Here is a 21,764-nt window from a genome sequence, read left to right as displayed (position 1 = left end):
CCTCATGCTGCTGTTCTCCTGAGAGCAAGTAAGTTCTCAGGACTTCTGATGGTTTTATAAGGGGATTTTCCCCCTTGTGCTCATTCTTATCCTTCTTGTTGCCTTGTGAAGAAGGACGTGACTTCTTCCCCTTCTGCCATGATTGTAAGTTTCCTGAGGCCTCCCCAGGTATGTAGAACTGTCGGTTAATTAAATCTCTTTCCTTTATAAATTGCCCAGTCTTGGATATTTCTTCAGATCAGAGTGAGAACGGACTAATACACTGTATTTCTGAAGTTACGACGAACTTCATCCAATTATTTTCTATATTTAAAACTCAGTTTTCTCCTGAGTTGTAGATTTTTGTAACAACCTGCCAGGAAAAATCTTTATTTGGCCCTCCCACGATGACATTTACGCGTACTCAAGTAAACTTCTGCGGCTCCACTTTGATTGTCCCCCAAATGTTCCGATTCCCGTATCACATGTGCCATTAGTTCCACAATCAGTCGTTGACTGTTCAAGTCCTTGTTTATTTTGTGCTCTGTTTTATTCCTCAGCCCCCTCCATTCTCATACCACATGGGCATGTTCTTTAACTTCTATCCCATAATAATCTATTTGATCTAGGCCTTCATAGGAATCTTAGTTGCCGCTTTTACATTAAGACCTTGCATTGGCTGCTTACACAGCCTCCAGAATGGTCGTTTGGTCTGTGGTCATACTCCTTGGCCACCTTTCCTTCAACTGGATGCCACAATTATTTGCATAAAACATGCGCTTCTTATTTTTATTTTATTTTTCCATGAGTTATTGGGGTACAGGTGGTATTTGATTACATGAGTAGGTTGTTTAGTGGTGATTTGTGAGATTTTGGTGCACCTATCGCCCAAGCAGTATACACTGCACCATATTTGTAGTCTTTTATCCCTCACCTCCTTCCCACTCTTCCCCCCACATTCCCAAAGTCCATTGTATCATTCTTATACTTTTGCATCCTCATAGTTTAGCTCCCACATATCAGTGAGAACATACGATGTTTGGTTTTCCATTCCTGAGTTACTTCACTTAGAATAATAGTTTCCAATCTCATCCAGGTAAAGGAAAATATTACAACTTTATAAAACATTATCCAGTATACCCATTGCAAAATATATATGGCCTTGATGTTCTAGTTTCTCTTCACTGCCCAGGGCTTCATTTCCTGCCAGTGACTTTGCTCACTGTTCTCTCAAGAAATAACATCAATTTATGACTTTGCAGTGCAATACTTTTTTCATGGCTTTGCATATTTGTTTCCCCTGCCTGGCATACACTTTACCTCCAATGTATTTTTCCTTGGTTAAAAATTTATTCAAATGTAACCTTCAATGAGAATATTTTTGATCTGTTTGCTCTACAATCTCGCTCTTTTGCATCCAAACATGAGCTTCTCCTCTGTGTTCCTACTTGGCTATTACATCACCTATCATGTTGTAGCATACGTGTTTATTTAAACATTTGTTTTTCTGCTTAAAAACTCTTCTCCCATAAGTAACACTAAGACTTAACAGGAAGTCCTATATAGAAATTACTTAATGAGGACTTATTAAACAAGTGAGTAATTAATAAATTTAAAAAATGAATGACATTGGCCGGGCCAAAGTAAGTTTAATTAAAAATAAACCTAGAGCTCCCTACTCCTGAAACCTATCAAAAAGTAATTTGCTTGGTAAATTATGAAAACACATCAGTTTGGAAGAGAAAAATGTAGTTAATCTGGGACACTGATGTGGATTTAGTGTGAATTTAATGATGTGTGTTCTTTGCCTAGAATTAGATTGAATAATTAAGCATTCTTTTTGTTTTTTTGAGATGAAATCTCATTTTGTCGCTCAGGCTGGAGTGCAGTGGTGCCATCTCGGCTCACTGCAACCTCTGCCTTTGGGTTCAAGTGATCCTCCTGCCTCAGCCTCCCCAGTAGCTGGGGCTACAGGCACCCACCACCACACCTGGCTATTTTTTTAACTTTTAGTAGAGATGGGATTTTGCCATGTTGGCCAGGCTGGTCTCGAACTCCTAACCCCAGGTGATCCACCCGCCTCGGCCTCCTAAAGTGCTGGGATTATAGGGAATCATTAAGAATTCTAATTGGGTTAAACAAATAAAAAAAAAGTGTAGTAGAACAGCACCCCTGTCTCATAAGAAAATGGACCCAATTGTAGATATTATTCAGTCAGTGCCTGATAATAAGCATGTAGCATAATCATATTGGTGGCAGCAGTCAAATCCATACCCCACCACAGCCACATCTGTAGCCACAGTCCAGGATTCTAAAGGCACCAAAGCCAGAGGTATAACTATATTTACAGTCATAGCCATAGCCCAGTCCTCCGTAGTAGTTGCCATAGTAGCTCATTGTGTCAGGATTTAAGTCTCTAGCCTGAGAGGCCAGCGTAAGTTTTAGTGCATAAAAACACTAAAATACTGGGTCTTTTATCAGTCTCAGTGGAGGTGTGACAAACCACAGGCACTCCTGACATTGTCATATAGACCAACCTGTATTTAAAAATCTCATTAATCTTGTATCTTTAGATTTTAAAAAAAGACTCCCTATCCTGATAAAATTGAGATTTTCTTCTCAGTATGTTACGATACTGCCAAACAGCTGATAGACTTTAAAGGAAAAAAAAATACTGAGTTCCATGACCTTGCTCACACTGATGCCGAATTTAACCTTTGTAGCTATGTTGGATGACATCATGTGGAGGAGGCAAATGCCATCCTCTTCCGATCACTTTGCTAATAATACCCTTCTTCTTATATGCATATTTAAATCTTAATCAACACAGCTGTGATGTTATCGCTATAAAACTTAGTAGCAAATACAGTGGACTCTTGAATACCATGAGTTTGAACTGCACAGATACGCTTATATTAAGCAGATTTTCTTCACCTCTGCCACCCCGGCAGCAAGACCAACCCCTCCTCCTCCTTCTCCTCCTCAACCTACTCAACATGAAGACAATAAGGATGAAGACCTTTATGATGATCCACTCCCACTTAGTGAATAGTAAATCCATTTTCTCTTTTTCTTTATTTTCTTAATAAAATTTTCTTTTCTTTAGCCTACTTTATTTTAGGAATATAATCTCTCATTACAGGTAACATAAGCATGTATTAATCAACTGTTTATGTTATTGGTAAGGCTTCTGGTCAACAGTAGGCTATTAGTAGTTAAGTTTTTGGGGAGTCAAAAATTATACTCAGATTTTCAACTGCGTGGAGGTTGGCACTCCTAATCCCTGCATTGTTCAAGGATCAACTGTGATTTATTCTGTACAAACTCCCACCAATCACATATTATTCTGTAGTTTTCCTATTGCTACGCTCTCTTTAAAAGTAGTGCCATTTTCTTGCCTGTTTAGTTCCTTCTTCTCCACACCTTAAGCATTCTTTAAAAAGTTGTTTGGTTGATTATCTTGTACCTGCACTGCAATGTAGATATGTTTCTTCGGAGAAAAGAAAAGCATTGAGAATCTTATCTGATTCCAAAGTCACAGGAACGTAAAGTAGACATTTTTGAGACCCAAATATAACAGAAGGCCTGACTATTAATTTTTCTGTAGGGATATTGACTCTGTCTGTATCATGTACTTATATGTAGACTTAAGTTCTCAAAGGCAGGCTGAATCTAGATACTATCATTTCTTAAGATGATTAAAAATAATTGAAAATTTTCCTTCACCACTGACCTTTAGGGTAATCCCTGATTTGATCTGTTGTACTTCAGTCATCCACTTTTAGGCAGTGCTACCATATTGGCAGAACCATCTATAATCCAGGACTAATTTTTCCTTCTCCAACTGGAAAATCAGCATAAATTCATAGGTGTATGTTGAGAAAGAAGAGACAACTCAGCAGAGAGGAAACCATGAGAATCCAAGCCAATTGCTTCTGTAAGTTGTTTGTGCTTTCACAACTCCCTTAAGCCCAACCTTATGTTCCCCACCTTCACTTGATGACAGACAGCTGGTGTGTATGCTCAACTTTCTGAATAAGAGGGCTAGAAAATTTGGGCTGAGATGATGGGGTTTTCTAGATATACAATCACGTCATCTGCAAACAGGGAAAATTTGACTTCCTCTTTTCCTAATTGAATACCCTTTATTTCCTTTTCCTGCCTGATTGCCTTGGCCAGAACTTCCAACACTATGTTAAATAGGAGTAGTGAGAGAGGGCATCCCTCTCTTGTGCCAGTTTTCAAAGGGAATGCTTCCAGTTTTTGCCCATTCAGTATGATATTGGCTGTGGGTTTGTCATAGCTAGCTCTTATTATTTTGAGATACTTTAAGCTGATAGGCAACTTCAGCAAAATCTCAGGATACAAAATCAATGTGCAAAAATCACAAGCATTCTTATACACCAATAATAGACAGAGAGCCAAATCATGAGTGAACTCCCATTCACAATTGCTTCAAAGAGAATAAAATACCTAGGAATCCAACTGACAAGGGATGTGAAGGACGTCTTCAAGGAGAACTACAAACCACTGCTCAGTGAAAAAAGAGGATACAAACAAATGGAAGGACATTCCATGCTCATGGGTAGGAAGAATCAATATTGTGAAAATGGCCATACTGCCCAAGGTAATTTATAGATTCAATGCCATCCCCATCAAGCTACCAATGACTTTCTTCACAGAATTGGAAAAAGCTACTTTAAAGTTCATATGGAACCAAAAAAGAGCCCACATTGCCAAGTCAATCCTAAGCCAAAAGAACAAAGCTGGAGGCATCATGCTACCTGACTTCAAACTATACTACAAGGCTACAGTAACCAAAACAGCATGGTACTGGTACCAAAACAGAGATATAGACCAATGGAACAGAACAGAGCCCTCAGAAATGATGCCGCATATCTATAACTATCTGATCTTTGACAAACCTGACAAAAACAAGAAATGGGGAAAGGATTCCCTATTTAATAAATGGTGCTAGGAAAACTGGCTAGCCATATGTAGAAAGCTGAAACTGGATCCCTTCCTTACACCTTATACAAAAATTAATTCAAGATGGATTAAAGACTTAAATGTTAGACCTAAAACCATAAAAACCCTAGAAGGAAACCTAGGCAATACCATTCAGGACGTAGGCATGGGCAAGGACTTCATGTCTAAAACACCAAAAGCAATGGCAACAAAAGCCAAAATTGACAAATAGGATCTAATTAAACTAAAGAGCTTCTGCACAGCAAAAGAAACTACCATCAGAGTGAACAGGCAACTTACAGAATGGGAGAAAATTTTTGCAATCTACTCATCTGACAAAGGGCTAATATCCAGAATCTACAAAGAGCTCAAACAAATTTACAAGAAAAAACAAACAACGCCATCAACAAGTGGGCAAAGGATATGAACAGACACTTCTCAAAAGAAGACATTTATGCAGCCAACAGACACATGAAAAAATGCTCATCATCACTGGCCATCACAGAAATGCAAATCAAAACCACAATGAGATAGCATCTCACATCAATTGGAATGGCGATCATTAAAAAGTCAGGAAACAACAGGTGCTGGAGAGGATGTGGAGAAACAGGAACATTTTTACACTGTTGGTGGGACTGTAAACTAGTTCAACCATTGTGGAAGTCAGTGTGGCGATTCCTCAGGGATCTAGAACTAGAAATACCATTTGACCCAGCCATCCCAGTACTGGGTATATACCCAAAGTATTATAAATCATGCTGCTAGAAAGACACATGCACACATATGTTTACTGTGGCACTATTCACAATAGCAAAGACTTGAAACCAACCCAAATGTCCAACAATGATAGACTGGATTAAGAAAATGTGGCACATATATACCATGACATACTATGCAGCCATAAAAAAGGATGAGTTCATGTCCTTTGTAGGGACATGGATGAAGCTGGAAACCATCATTCTCAGCAAACTATCGTAAGGACAAAAAACCAAACACCACATATTCTCACTCACAGGTGGGAATTGAACAATGAGAACACATGGACACAGGAAGGGGAACATCACACACCGGGGCCTGTGGTGGGGTGGGGGGAGGGGGAGGGATAGCATTAGGAGATATACCTAATGTTAAATGACGAGTTAATGGGTGCAGCACACCAACATGGCACATGTATACATATGTACCAAACCTGCACGTTGTGCACATGTACCCTAAAACTTAAAGTATGATAAAAATAAAAATAAAAATAAAAATAAATGCTTGGTACCTATGTTGATCACTCAGAATTTCACTAATAGTGTTGAGTTTTTAAATCCAATGATGGCTAAACCACTTTTGGGAAAAAATATTGTAATTTATTGAAAATCAAATAGAAAGTCCACATAATTACAAAGCATCTTTTGCCCAAGTGATATCTTATTGCGTAAGATTCTGTTGTCTCATTGCCATTTCCCAATGTATGGGGATTCTTAAGGACAAGTGGAATAAATGGACACATTTGCTGTTTGGGGATTTCAAAAGAAAAATAAAGGAGCTGTCAGATGTGAAGAACAGTGGAATAAGAGGGAGGCAGTGACTCAGTGCATTCGACACTGTCCTGGTGAGCTGGTGAACAACAGATCCTTTCCCGAGAATTTTAACATCAAATATCAAGCAGTCAGCAGCCACTCGACAGGGGATTCTATCTATACTCTCCATGTCATCCAGATGACGTGAGGTGTGAAGAGCGAATTACCTCTCTTCTGAAGCATAGTGCTAAGTAATTCAGCCAAATCTCAGGGTGTTGAGAAATAGACAAACCCAGGGGTTGTTATATATAGTGATAGGAAAAAAGACTATTTTGCTGAGCAAAAATGTCATTTAAAATGTTCTTATATGAATGTAAATTGGAAGTCTGACCAAATGTAACACTGGCTGCTGAATCACATAAAAACTGGATTGCATATGACCTTAGGTAAAAGTAACTGATGTTCAGATCAAATTTTCAGGGCCATCAAAACTGCAGGAGATATCAGAATCTCTCTATTCCTCTCTCTCTTTTTCTCTCTTTCTCTCTCTCTCTGCCTCTCTCTCGCTGCTTCACTCTGAAAGACGCATACACAGATGCACACAAACAGAAAAAGCAAAAATAATAGAGAGAAATTAATATAAGTATAATCAACAAAATTTACAGGAGCATTGTAAGTTTATTTTCATACTGCTATGAAGATACTACCAGAGACTGGGTAATTTATAAAGGAAGTTTAATTGACTCACAGCTCAGCATGGCTGGGGAAGCCTCAGGAAACTTAAAATCATGGCAGAAGGCAGAGGAGAAGCAAATTGCTTCTTCACAAGATGGCAAGAAAGAGATCGAGATAGTATGAAGGAGGAACTATCAAAAACTTATAAAACCATCAGATCTCGTGAGAACTCACTCACTAACATGAATATAACATGGGGAAAAAACTGTTCCCATAATCCAATCACCTCCCACCCGGTCCTTCCTTTGATATGTGGGGATTATGGGGATTACAGTTCAAGATGAGATTTGGGTGGAGACAAAGAGCCAAATCATATCAAGTGTACATTTTAACATAAACTTTATTTTCTCATATGAAATATATGAAAAGAACATATAGGCCAGGCATGGTGGCTCACGCCTGTAGGGGAGAGCCACCCCTACATATAGGCCTTTGGGAGGCCGAGGCGGGCAGATCACCTGAGGTCAGGAGTTTGAGACCAGCCTGACCAACATAGTAAAACCCTGTTTCTACCGAAAATACAAGGAAATTGGCCAGGTGTGGTGGCGGCGGGTGTCTGTAATCTCAGCTACTCAGGAGGATGAGGTAGGAGAATTGTTTGAATCCAGGAGGCAGAGGTTGCAGTGAGCCTAGATCGTGCCACTGCACTCCAGCCTGGGCGACAAGAGTGACACCCTGTCTAAAAAAAAAAAAAAAAAAAGAAAGAAAAAAGAAAAAGAAAAGAACATATATGAAGAGGAATAATGTCAATACAAAACAAAGAGTATAACTTTTCTGTAAATTATAAGACATCCCATTGATTTCAGTTAATCAAAATACAGCATGCTGAATTTGAGTTACATTTTTCTTTAGTAGTTAGAGATGAAATTAGTATTTCCGATGTGGGTATGGAAGTGGAGTCAGGAAGCCCAACAGGAAGAGTCCAGCAGGTTGAGTTGCTCAAGAGAAACCCTGATAGAGTCTGTATGACCAGAATATTACACTGTTAGATGAGCAGCCCAGAACCAGAGACAAGGCATCAGAGAGTTGCCATTTCAGCTCATGGTGTCAGAAATGGAAAGTTCAGTAAAGAGAAGGGACTCTGTTTCTTCAGGTTGAATGTCACCAATGGCGCAGTTCAGGGACTTTTCAATCTTCTGTTGTTGGTTGCACAACCCATGAATATTACTGACCTTATAATTCAGACTAATCACTCAAATAAAATGTTAGCAGCTAACTTACAGTTGAATTTAAGTATCCATGTAGGTAATGTATTAATGTATTTTTCACTTGTGTTAACAAGTAATTATAATTTATTCTTTTTAAGGGTATTTTAGTTTAGCCCAATCTTATTGTTATTGTATTAGCCAAAAACAGTGACCATTATCTACATAACATAGGAGTTGTTGATGGAAAAGTTTTAAGAGTTGGTTGACGGAAAAGAGCTGCCCAAGCCTGAATTCTCCATGTCTCCTGCAAGCAGGTTCCCTAAAATAGTGCCTTTATACACAACGTCATCATTTGGACAATAAGACTCTGGACATGGATATAGGTTTATGTGTGCACAGCTTCAATTTATATTATGCTCCCAAATGAATTAATGTAATTCATTAAAATAACATAGATTTTTTAATGTTCCATCATCTAAGCAAATGACATTTCATCATTTAAGTGATATTTATTGAGGGCCTACTATGTGCCAGTCACTTTTAAGACAATGGATTATATTACTTCTATTATTGTGATAATGTGTCCCTATAGGATGTTTTCTCATTGATAGCATCATGTGCTATAAGATGTAGCAATGTTGCAAATTTTCATTTGAAAATATTAAAGTATCCCAAAAGAACTGTATTCAATTGAATTATTTTAATTGAATATATCCAAAGTTGGAATGATGAACAGATACCTCTGAAATATTTACATCAGGACAATGGGATTCTAAATCCCCATAACAAACAAAAGTATAACACATGATTGGAATCTGCCAATAAAGTAGTTATTTCATCTGAGGTATTTGAGTCAACAAATGCTAAGATAATAGGTTCATAAATAAAAGATAAATTGCACACAATATAGTAAATTCACTCAGACTTATTCAAACACTGACACTAAAACTAAGAAGAGTAGGAATAAAACAAAATATAATTTCATAGAAAAACAGAAATATGCATGAAGTTGGGCTAGCCTAAACATCATTGTCATCTTGGGATACTCCAAAGAATTGTTCTTTCTTTTTCTCATATTTTCTTCTTTCCCATTCCATTTGCCAATACACCAAAATGCAAACACGCACATGCACAATAAACATAATTAAAATGCAACAAATAAATATACTTTCAATGAGATGTTTATTAAAAGAAATTTTACATCTTCTCACATAAGTTGATCAAAAATCAACAATTTAATGATAGTACAATATCAAAACAAAGCTTTTTAAAAATCTGTGAAACATGTCAAATGATTTCAGTGACTCTAGATGAGGCTTGCAGCATCTGACCTATTTTTTCTTCCAGATACTTAAGGATGATGTTGACATTTTACAACAGAAAAATGAATTACTCATATGAAGAATTATGAAGGCAAATTTAGGAAGTCCATGTGGAAGAGACCACGAGGTTGAGTTGCCAGATATTTCTCAGTAGAAGCCACAGGACCAGTATCTTCCATAGCAAGATGGGCGGCAGCAGCCATATCCATAGCCACCATAGCCACGGCCATAGCCACAGCCCAGGCCTCCATAGCCATGGCCATAACCACAGCCACAGCCATAGCCACCGCCCAGGCCTCCATAGCCACAACGCAGACCACCATAGTAGTTGCTGTAGTAGCACATGGTTTCAAGAGTGGAGGATTTGGTTGAGGAGCAAGGAATCAGTTTCTTCAGTTTGAATATCCCTATATGCCCAGGCAGTCCTTTTATATACACCCTCAGTGGTGGGTGGGACCCACCACAGGACCTGTTGATTGCATATTTTCTATTAATTTGTATTAGTATACTTCCTGAATATTTGTTTTATTAAACAATGTGAAGCCTTTATAAACAAGATGACTTTGTTATTGTGTCAGCCTTCTCATGATCAAATGCCTTTAATGTGTTTTTCTTATTCTTATTTTAAAGCCCTTACTCATACTTTGTTTAGCTTAAAATACTTGACAACTTTGTGTCTAATTTAATCATTGAATGGGTTGTAAAAGGTTGATTTTTAAAATTCTATGATTACTTGTGCATACATTATGTGGGAATCTTCTACAAAGAAAAATAATTTTCATTAACAATAGAGTTTATTTAGCAGACTCAGCTAAGTTTTTTTCTTGTTCATTATTTACTTTAATAAGTAAATTTTATTCAGACATAAAAGTATATAGAATTGTATTTTGAAGCTTTATAAACACATCCCTGGAATTTAATAATCATCAATATTCTGTCTTCAGTTCCTTCTCTCCCTGTACATTTTTTGTAGTTAGTTAGTTAGTTCTGCTGAATATTTTAAAACAAATCCCAGGCAAGACAATATTTTTCTTATAAGTATTTCAGTGTATATCTCTATCACAACAGAAGTCTAAAAAAATATGTATAGAGAGAGCCCCAATACCGTTATCACACCAATGACATTACAAAATTATTTGGCATCCCCTAATAGTTAATTCGTGATCAGTTTTCCTTGATTGCTTCCCAAATATATTTTCATAGTCTTTTTTTTTTACATTAAGACACACATTCATTACATTTAGGCATGTCTTTAACTCTTTTTAGAGATGTGATGGTTCTTTTTTTTCCTTTTTAATGTATTTTATTGTTTCGAGGAAACTTTGTTATTGTCCTATAGAATTCTTACATTTTAGACGTGGCTGATATCTTTCTTGTTTTCCCTTTTCATATCTTCCTCTATCCCTTATACCATCTACAGGTAGATGACAAAGGTTGATGTGATTCTGGTTATTTTACTATTTGTTGACAAGAGTGATATTTTATAGTTGCTCTGTGTACATTTTATTACATAATATTAGGATGTACATGGTGTCTGGGTGGCCCATTGCTTCACATTTAGTAAGGCTGGGATTGTGGATTGGGTTCATTTTACAATCTCCCCCATAAACTTTTTAGCTACAGTTTTTTACATTCAGTAATAGTTACCTAGACCCATTATTGCCAGAAGTTCAAAATGCTGATTTTACAATTCTATCATTACTTCTACCTGTAGAAGATAGAAACCTATAAAGAGAAAAAAAATTCTCATCTATGAGTTTATTCAGGAGAGGAAAATAGTTGATTTTTTCATTTATCAATTTCCAGAATGAGTATATAATTTAGAGTTGCGAAAATAATATGCTTAAACATTCTTATGCACTCATAGACTTTTTTTGTTGTTGCTTTTTTAGACGGAGTCTCTGTCTTGCCCAGGCTGGAGTGCATGGAGTGCAGTGATGCGATCTGGGCTCACTGCAACCTCCACCTCCCACGTTCAAGCGATCCTCGTGCCTCAGCCTCCTGAGTAGCTGGGATTACAGATGTGCACCACCACACCCAGCTAATTTTTTAATTTTAGTAGAGACGGGGTTTCACCATGTTGGCTAGGCTGGTCTTGAACTCCTGACTTAAGGTGATCTGCCTGCCTTGGCCTCCCAAAGTGCTGGGGTTACAGGCATGAGCCACCACTCCCAGCCTCATAGATGTTTTAATAACATCACCCTAAATATTTAAGTGCACAATGCACTACTGTAAACTGTAGTCACTACATCGTATCTAAGAAATCATTGTCCAGTCCAATATCAACAATCTTCTATGTTTTCTTCTAATAGTTTTACAGTTTGAGGCTTTATATTTAAGTCTTTAATTTATGTCAGGTTGAGTTTTTTGTTGGATGTTTGATAAGGGTCCAATTTCATTCTTTTGCATGTGAATATCCAGTTACCCCAGCATCATTTGTTGAAGAAACTACACTTTCTCTAGTGTGTATAATAATTATCTTTGCCAGGATCAAATAACTGCATATATATGGGTTTATTTCTGGGCTCTCCATACTGCTTCATTGGTCATTGGTCGATATGTCTGTCTTTATGACAATAGCATAGTGTTTTAATTAATTGACATGTATCCATCAATTATAGTTATTTCTCTTTTTGATGTCAAGTTGTCCTATCATGGGCTGGTAGAAACCTTTTTAATTTGGTTTAAGTATTTTTTGACAAGACTTTAGTAGTATCTTCGGTAAATTATTTAATTCTTATATAAGAAGATCTTCCAGACTCATCTTTTATCTTTCCTGCCCTTGATTAGGAAGAGGTCTTTTATTTTTCTTTAAAGAAACACTGATATTTGGAGAAGACTCTCTGGACATTAGTGATGTTCACTGTTGCTACATTGTGATTGCTTATATGCTGTTTCAATGGAGAGAGCCAAAAAACCCTCTGTTTTTTTTTTTTAAAAAAGATTAAAAGTAATGAGTTCAAACTAAAAATTTCAATTCAAATTAAAAATTATAGAGCATTGATTTAAGCTTTTCAATTTTTGAAATGGACAAACTTTTTTTAAAGCTTCTATTTATATCAAGTTTGCTAACCTCCCATTGATCAAAACAAGTCACATATATCACTGAGTCCATAGCAGAGGAATAAATTAGCTGTCCCACCTAAGTTGGGAGGACTGAGAATGGGGCCATCAATTTAACAGTGTATGTATGTGCAACATCACTGTGGTATAAATATTTATTAACATTATAAATTATGTAATATACCAATATAATATATAATTTATTAATAATATATATTGATGGCAAAGTGGATACTTATGGAAACTAGGCCTCTTTGAACATACTATCACAACTTCACTGTGTAAGTATAATATATCTTATGCAGAATTATTTCCTTTGTATTTAGACAATAGATGACATCATAAATGATTATGTGCAAGGAAATAAACTTGAAATTCAGGGGTCTCACTGAAGGGTTCTGTGTTCTTCCATGCCCAGAGATAATTGTTAAGGAGAAATTGCAGCAACCATGGCCTGAAATGGCTAGGGAAACAGGATCTCACCATCCAGGAGGAAGGTGTGGGCTACATAGCAGCAAAGAAACATTACAACTGCAGTGCTTGTTGAGAGTGAGAAATATCTAAAATGGTGAGAAGGTGTCCCTCACTGCTCACAGAATCACATGTTTGATAAATTACCCTTGCATTAATCCTCAATCTAACAGGAAAAATAAACCCAAATACTATTTTGCCAGTACTCACTGTTTTCTGTCTGTTTGAATTCCCTTCCAAAAGATCTGTAACCTCTCTCTTCTTGCACCTGCCATGATTAATTTGTGTACTTTCTGTACTCAGAATTTTTCCTTATAAGTCTCCATCTTTTCATTGTGTTTTTGCTTTTTTGTTTTTTTTTTTTTTTTTTGAGACGGAGTCTCACTCTGTCGCCCAGGCTGGAGTGCAGTGGTGTGATCTCGTCTCACTGCAACCTCTGCCTCCCTGGTTCAAGCAATTCTCCTGCCTCCACCTCCCATTCATTGTGTCTTTTTAAGATCCAGAGAGCCTTGGCTCCCATAGTTCCTTCAGAACTCCCTTCATCTCCTTGCACTAGCCTATGACCTGTTTTGGCTGGTATTCTCAGATCTGCTCCTTGGGTCCTCCACTTGAGGTGGTATATGTGTGGAATGACTTTCTACCCCTACCTTGACTGGAATCGAGGACCCACCTTTGGCCTCACCGTTGTTCTACCAGTTCTGAAGGAAGGTGTTTCCCACATGGTCTTGATCCAAGGCAAAGGAGCCAAAAGTGCCATGCGATGGGTCTTAGTCCTACTCGGCAGTCACCTGCCTGTGGGAGTCAGAAGTACCTTACGAAGACAGAAAAAATGTCCCACTCATGTAAACTCTAGTCTGTATTAGGCAACTATAATGCATGGTGTATTTCAGATGAATAAATTTAACATTTGAGATGTTCTTTACTAGCACCATCGAAACGCAGGTGTTGGAAGCAAGGGATATTCATGGAGAAAGTGATTAATACAATGGTGTATATGGAGAAAGAGAACAGAGTGATAGTTTGATAGTTACCATAGGCTGGGAAGGATAGTGGGAGGCGGTGGGGAGGATAAACAAGGGGTTGGTTAATGGGTACAAAAATGTAGTTAGATAGAAGGAATAATGTGTAGTATTTGATAGCACAATAGGGTGATCACAGGAAACAACAACTTATTGTATACTTCAAAGTAATGAGAAGAGTGAAATTGAAATATTACTAACATAAATTAAAATGTTTAATATAAGAGATACCCCAATTACCCTGATGTGATCATTACACATTGTATGCCTGAATCAAAATAACACATGTATCCCATAAACAGGTACAACTATTATCTATCCGTAAAAAATACAAATTTTATAAATCCTAGTGGGATCATATTTAGGCAGCTTAGCACCATTCCATACTCTCTCAGGAACTTGATTGCTCAGAACAAGAATTGTGTTTACTCTCAGTCAATGAGAGTAGCTTTAAGAGATTTGAAAGATAAAAGAGACCAAAACTATATCATTGCTGTGGCCAAAGCAGATGATATTCATGGCTTTTCATGGATGTAAGGTTTTGCAGCATCCTCTGAACATTTCCTTATGAATCACTAGCCTTGGAAAGACAGAAGTCCACCTATTGAAAATTATGCTTTCTGGCCGCACGCGGCTCACACCTGTAATTCCAACACTTTGGGAGGCTGAGGCTGGCAGATCACCTGAAGTCAGGAGTTTCACACCAGCCTAGCCAACATTGTGAAATCCCGTCTCTACTAAAAATACAAAAAAATTAGCCAGACATGGTGGCATGTACCTGTAATCCCAGTTACTCGGGAGGCTGAGGGAGGAGAATTGCTTCAGCCCAGGAGGGGGAAGTGGCAATGAGCCGATATCACGCCACTACATTCCAGCCTGGGTGACAGAACGAGACTCCATCTCAAAAGGAAAAAAAAAATTGTGCTTTCCCCTGGTTCCTGCAATTTCTTGATTTGAAGCCTAGCAAAGAATGCATGAGATAATAGGGGTCTTCTCTCATCTTTGCTTCTCCTACACTTCCAATGACTATGAAGTATTATTTTCTGCTTGCAATATGTAGAATTCGTTTAGTTTTTCTGATTAAACTGTTGTTTGTTGCAGTAATGTATATATATATCATATTTTTCAACATAGGTATGTTTATAAGTAATGTGTAAATAAATGCTTTTTTATTTAGAGTTAGTTATACAAAGTTTGTTCTATCTAATGATTTTTAAATCAAAGTAGACATCAAAATAAATTTGTTATTTTTTGTTTTCTCCGTATTCTTAGTCATAGGAGGTTTCTCAGAGCACATTATTTTACCATGCTGATGAACCATATGTCTCTCAAGCTTCCCTGCCCACCCAACAAATTATATAAAGAGATTAATGATATTCTGTGATGTTGTAAGTTGCTTACTAAAATAATGTAAATTCTTCATTCTTTCTTGTATCTAGGCACCTTTCAATATGATTTTGCAGCTTCTCCTAACAAGGACTGCAGCCCATTTCCACTGCTTGTTCCTTGCTTGTCTTGAGATTTGTTTTGGCCAATAAAATACATTGGAAGTGCCAGCTTCTAGAATAGACCTCAGGAGATATTAAGCTTTTCTACTCACTATTTTGGAATCCTTCCACAGCTTTCACAAGAACAACTCTTGCTAAACCTCCTAGAGAATAACAGACCACATGATAGGAAACAGACACCTAAGCCTCCAGCCAGGAAAACCTCAAACATATGAGAGATCTTCCTATCTTAGAGCACTGGCTACTTAATCTGTGGCCAACAAGAGAGATATGAATGGAGTCATCCATGAACAGAAAACTTCCCAGCTCACGAGTAGACTCATAACAAGCAATAGAGTTGACATAAGTTTATTGTTTTTGCTGATATTCAGCAAGTCGTGATAATCTTCTTTGAGCTTGACTTTCTCCATCTCTTCCCTGCTACATCAACACCCCCACCTTTTTTTTCCTTGAGAGTATCCTCATTTTTACATGATTAATTATTTACTACTAAAAGGCAAAAGATATCACTTGGCTTCATGAGACTATCAACAGAAAGCCAATACTTAAAATTTGATGCTACCAGATTCACTGGACTTTTCCTTCCAATATTTTTAGTGTTCCTTTTTCTGACTACTTTTAAAACATCAAATATTTTCTTGATGGTTTCAAATTTATCTTCTGAAACTATAACCAGAAAATGGAAATGATGATATTTCATTTTATTTACAAAATTGCATTTTCATGAAAGCTACTGAGGCAATTATTTAAAGGCAAATCGTACAGAAACATGTGAGCAATTGGATGAAAAACCACATATTAAAAGTAATTTGTTTTATTTTGTTAGACAGTCCTAAGTGTGCAATCCAATTTTTTCATCAGAAACATCAGAGGGTTTGGTATAAAGTATTTGTTTTCCATGTATTCATGGCCCTAGTAATATAGGGTGAAGGATGATGGCTTACAAACTCCTCCTCACTTTCCACTTCTAGTGAATTTGTCTTCCTCTCTGAGCTTACCCTGGGAAAGATTTGAATAGTACCATTTGGACAGAATAAAATAATTTGGGCATTGGGGCTCTGGAACGAGATAAATGTGTGAACATCTTAATAGTCATGTTTTTGCACGTGTTTTTAATTTTAGAAGTATGGAAATCATATAAAACCTTAACAAAAGTTTATAAACTTTATCCATTAATTAATTTGTTTTCCATTCATTTATATAAAAAAAAAACTACAATCCTTACTGTTGCCGGGGGCTGTCCTCGGTACTGAACCATGTGAATTCTGTCAATGGTATTGTGCCCTGACTAGTGTTTAATTTCTCTCTTATAAGATAGCCTAGGATATGTGCAGAAGGCCATTTGAGAAAATTGCTTTATCCCAGAAGGAAAGATAGATTAAAATGCTTTATAAGCTGAGAAAAAGGGGCATGAATTCTAAAACTTTATGGCAAATCACAAATGTCCTTAATACCATAACCTATTTTAAGAAATTAATATAAATTTGCAATTTTGAAACAGTTGCCTGGACACACATATTGCTTTTAAAGAATAATGTCTGCAACATGAGACGTATTGATATTTCAAAGTTGCTCTAACTCTATCAATCATTTGAGCAAAAGCTTATAATTTCAAATAAAGGTCAAAATAATATGTAATGTTAAATCAAAAGGAATCCTAAAGGGAATGATGTAGAAATAATATAACTCTGACATTTTTTCTTTAAACAGAGTCTGAAGGAAAGTTGTATTCAATATAAAAGTAAGTTTGTTTGTATCTTTAAAACAGAAATTGGAAACACAAAACTCAAAACCACTGTTCCCAGAAAGCAGTGATCTAATTTTGTATGGTTAATGTGCTGATATGGTAAGGGGGTGATACTTTCCAGAGATTCTCAAAGACAAAAATGATGTTCAGACCCACTTTGTGTGTGACGATTAGATATGGGATGTGACTTAAATATATCTGCTAGGAAATAGAAGGGGATCATTTAGAATAATGTGAAATGAAAATTCCAAACACAACCACAGTCCAAAATATTCAAATGTAGTGTACAAGAAAGCAGCCAAAGACCAATGTACCTAGAATATGGTGATTAGAAATAGGGATGCTGTTGTGGGGTTTTATTCATTAGGTAAAAACTTAGCATATAGGCTAATATTTTATGATCAGATATGCAAGGCTGCAGTAATTGCAGGTTCATCAAAAGCAAGTTTCATTTAGAAATAACTAATTTTAAGCCTTTGAACTTTTAGTTTCACAGCATGTAAGCAATATTTTTGTCACAATAATACTCTGTCACACACACATGTGCATGTAACAGGTCTAACAAAGTAATGTTAAATAAGTAATATTGTAAATATAGGATTTTTTTTGAAAACTGACACAAAATTTTTTCTCGCATGAAGGATGTTGAACTAAAATGTGTGTGGAGCAATAATTGTAATACGGTATGAAGAGAAAACATTTCTTTTATAAAGTAAGTTATTCCAGATGATTATATTCAATTTAGATGATGGATGTAGAATTTAAACTACTATCTCTTCCCAAAGTAGCCTAAGATGAGATAATCAGTATTTTAAAAAGAGAAGAACACAGAATATGGAGTCGGGTAACATAGGGAAAGGAGTCCTGGGGTTTCTCTAGAAGTTTCTTAGTAGAATCCATAGCCTGGCTGGGCACGGTGGCTCATGCCAGCACTTTTGGAGGCTGAGGCAGGCAGATTACGAGGTCAGAAGTTCAAGACTAGCCTGGCCAACATGGTGAAACCCCATCTCTACTAAAAATACAAAAAATTAGCTGGGCATGGCCCAGCTACTCGGGAGGCTAAGGCAGGAGAATTGCTTGAACTGGGACCTGGGAGGCGGAGGTTGTAGTGAGCTGAGATTGTGCCACTGCACTCCAGCCTGGGCTACAGAGTAAGACTCCATCTCTGGAAAAAAAAAAAAAAAAAATCCATAGCCCCATAGCCTAATATCTGCCACAGCAAGATGGGAGATAGCAGCCACAGCCACAGCCCAGGGCACCATGGTAGTTACTATAGTAGCATATGATGTTAGGAGTGGGAGGTTCAGTCAAGGATCAGGGAACCCAGATGCTCAGTCTGAATGTCACTATTTGCCCAGGGCCTTTTATCATAAGCCAATTAAGCTTCTTTTCTTGTAAATTACTCAGCCTCAGGTATTTATTTATAACAACGCAAAAATGCCCTAACACAGAAAATTGGTACTGAGGAGTGGGGCATTGCTATAAAGATATCTGAAAATGTGGACGCATCTTTGAAACTGGATAAGAGGTAGGGGTTGGAAGAATTTGGAGAGCTCAGAAGAAGACACGAAGATAAGGCAAGGTTTGGAACTTCTTAGAGAATCATTAAATGGCTGTGACCAAAATTCTGTTAGTGATATGGACAGTGAAGGCCAGGCTGATGAGATCTCAGATGGAAATGAGGAAATTATTGGCAACTGGAGCAAAGGTCACACGTGTTATGCCTTAGCAAAGAACTTGGCTGCATTCTATTCATGACCTAGGGATCTGTGGAAGTTTTCATTTGAGAGTAGTGACCTAGGGTATCTGGCAAGAAATTTCTAAGCAACAAGGCATACAAGCTGTTGTCTTGGCTGCTCCTAACAGCCTAAATTCAGATGCAGGAACAAATAAATGACTTAAAGTTGGAATTTATATTTAAACAGGAAGCAGAGCACAAAAGTTTGGAAAAGTTGCAGCCTGGTTATGTGCCAAAGAAAGAAAAGTGTTTTTCTGGAGAGGAATTCAAGCAGGCTGTAGTGCTACCACTTGCTAGAGATATTTGCATAATTACAAAGGAGCCAAGTGCTAATAGCCAAGACAATGAGGAAAAGGCCTCAAGAATATTTCAGAGACCTTCACGGCAGCCCCTCCCATCACAGGCCCAGAAGCCTAGCAGGAAACAATAGTTTCCTGGACCACGCCCGGGGCCCTGCTGCCCCTGTGCAGCCTTAGGACAACACTGTCCACATACGTGCTATTCCAACTGCAGCCTTGGCTCAAAGGGGCTCAGGTATAGCTCAGGCTGCTGCTCTGGATGGTGCAAGCCATAAGCCTTGGTGGCTTCCAATGGTGTTAAGCCTGCTGGTTCATAGAGTGCAAGAGTGGTGGATTCTTGGTAACCTCTGCCTAGATTTCAAAGGATGTATGAAAAAGCCTGGATGTCCAGGCAGATTCCTGCTACAGCATGGAGCCCCCACAGAGAAACTCTAGTAGGGCAGTGTGGAGGGGAAATATGGGGTTGGAGGCTTCACACAGAGTCCCCACTGGGGCACTGCCTAGTAGAGCTGTGAAAAGGCCATCTCCCTCCAGATGGTACTCTATGCCTAGAAAAGTTACAAGAACTCTGCAACAACCTATGAGAGCAGCTACCAGGACTGCACCATGCAAAGCCACAGGGGTGGAGTTGTCCAAGGCCTTGGTAGCCCACCCCTTGGACCAGTGTGCCCTGGATGTAGGATATGGAGTCAAAGGAGATTATTTTGGATTTTTAAGATTTAATGACTACCCTGTTGGGTTTCATACTTGCATGAGGCCTGTAACCCATTTCTTTTGATGAATTTCTCCCTTTTGAAATGGGAATGTTTACTCAATGCCTATACCCCCATTGCATCTTGGAAGCAGATAACTTTTAAAAAAAAAAATTTACAGGTTCATAGGTGCAAGGGATTTGCCTTGTCTCAGACGAGACTTTGGAGTTTTGAGTGAATACTGGAATGAGTTAAGACTTAGAGGGTCTGTTGGGAAGACATAATTATATTTTGCAATGTGAGAAGGATATGAGATTTGGGGGAGGCCAGGGATGGAATGATATAGTTTGGCTATGTGGTCCCACCCAAATCTCATATTGAATTGTAATACCCATTGCTGGAGGTGGGCCTTGGTGAGAGGTGTTTGGATCACGGAGGCAGATTCCTTATGGCTTGGTGCTGTCTTTGTGATAGTATGATAGTGAGTGCTCATGAGAGCTGGTCATTTGAAAGTATCTGGCACCTCCCTGCTCTGCATTTGCTCCTGCTTTTGACACATGATATGCCTGCTCCCTCTTCACCTTTTGCCATGATTGGAAGCTTCCTGAGGCACCCCCCAGAAACAGATGCCACTGTGCTTCTTGTGCAGCCTGCAGAACCATGAGACGATGAAACCCCTATTCTTACAAGTAACGCAGTCTTAGATATTTCTTTACAGCAATGCAAGAATGGCCTAACACAGTTCCTAGTGTCTACAGTTGTCCTTGTGCTCTGGTGTGTTGGGAAAGCTGGTCACTTGCATGCAGTCTTTTGATTCCCACTTAACGCTGTAAAAATGGGTCTTGTTCCTGGAACACTTCCTTGCCAAAAGACAAAAAGCCTACAGGGCTGAGCATGGTGTCTCATGCCTGTAATCCCGCACTTTGGGAGGCCGAGGCAGGTGGATCACCTGAGGTCAGAAGTTCAAGATCAGCCTGGCCAACGTGGTGAAACCCTGTCTCTACAAAAATACAAAAAAAAAAAAAAAAAAAAAAAAAGCTGGGCGTGATGGCAGATGCCTGCAATCCCAGCTACTCGGGAGGCTGAGGCAGGGGAATCCCTTGAACCTGGGAGGTGGAGTCTGCAGTGAGCCAAGATTGCACCACTGCGTTCCAGCCTGGGAAACAGAGAGAGACTCCGTCCAAAAAAAAAAAAAGCCTATATAATCAGTGCCAGGTTTATCATCTTGTGTAGGGATACATTCCCTGTTTGACGCTCAGTGTGTGCCTAAGATTGTAAGTCAATGGCTCTTGGCAAGACGTGCTCCTAGCTTTCAGTGTCTCAGACTCCATGGGTGATGGGGAGGGGTCCTTTTACTGTGGCTCCAGAAGAGTGTGCATAGTCTCATTGCCTTGTGTGGCAACCTGGGGACCCGCTAGCTATGAGGGATGGGCACACGCTGTTGGAGCTGATCTCACCTTATCTTTTCTGGTGCTTGATGCTGTTGTGTTTCCCTTGGCAACTCTGTTACCAAGATGCGGTGGGCAGAAGTGTTTGGACTTTTATTCCTAATGCTGGCATTGTGATG

The 21,764-nt window shown here is 38.3% G+C and overlaps 2 protein-coding genes across 2 annotated transcripts; both read right to left on the bottom strand.

Moving 5' to 3' along the window:
* Nucleotides 1-1,720: 1,720 nt before the first annotated feature.
* Nucleotides 1,721-2,528, bottom strand: LOC100994472 (keratin-associated protein 20-3). The gene has a single exon (XM_003813215.5). It carries the CDS (start codon nucleotides 2,374-2,376, stop codon nucleotides 2,242-2,244), a length of 135 nt encoding a protein of 44 aa, XP_003813263.1. The 5' UTR covers nucleotides 2,377-2,528; the 3' UTR covers nucleotides 1,721-2,241.
* Nucleotides 2,529-9,638: 7,110 nt separating this feature from the next.
* On the bottom strand, nucleotides 9,639-10,063 carry LOC112438079 (keratin-associated protein 20-2). Its single transcript, XM_024926968.5, has one exon. The coding sequence runs from the start codon at nucleotides 10,003-10,005 to the stop codon at nucleotides 9,808-9,810; it is 198 nt and encodes a 65-aa protein (XP_024782736.1). The 5' UTR covers nucleotides 10,006-10,063; the 3' UTR covers nucleotides 9,639-9,807.
* Nucleotides 10,064-21,764: the final 11,701 nt, after the last annotated feature.

The sequence above is a fragment of the Pan paniscus genome, chromosome 22, assembly GCF_029289425.2.
Source record: "Pan paniscus chromosome 22, NHGRI_mPanPan1-v2.0_pri, whole genome shotgun sequence".
In the NCBI taxonomy this organism is placed as follows: domain Eukaryota; kingdom Metazoa; phylum Chordata; class Mammalia; order Primates; family Hominidae; genus Pan; species Pan paniscus.
This window is presented reverse-complemented; position numbering and strand designations above follow the sequence as displayed.

Coding starts and splice junctions, on each gene's coding strand:
- LOC112438079 (XM_024926968.5), bottom strand. CDS start 10,005: ATGTGCTACTACAGCAACTACTATGGTGGTCTGCGTTGTGGCTATGGA.
- LOC100994472 (XM_003813215.5), bottom strand. CDS start 2,376: ATGAGCTACTATGGCAACTACTACGGAGGACTGGGCTATGGCTATGAC.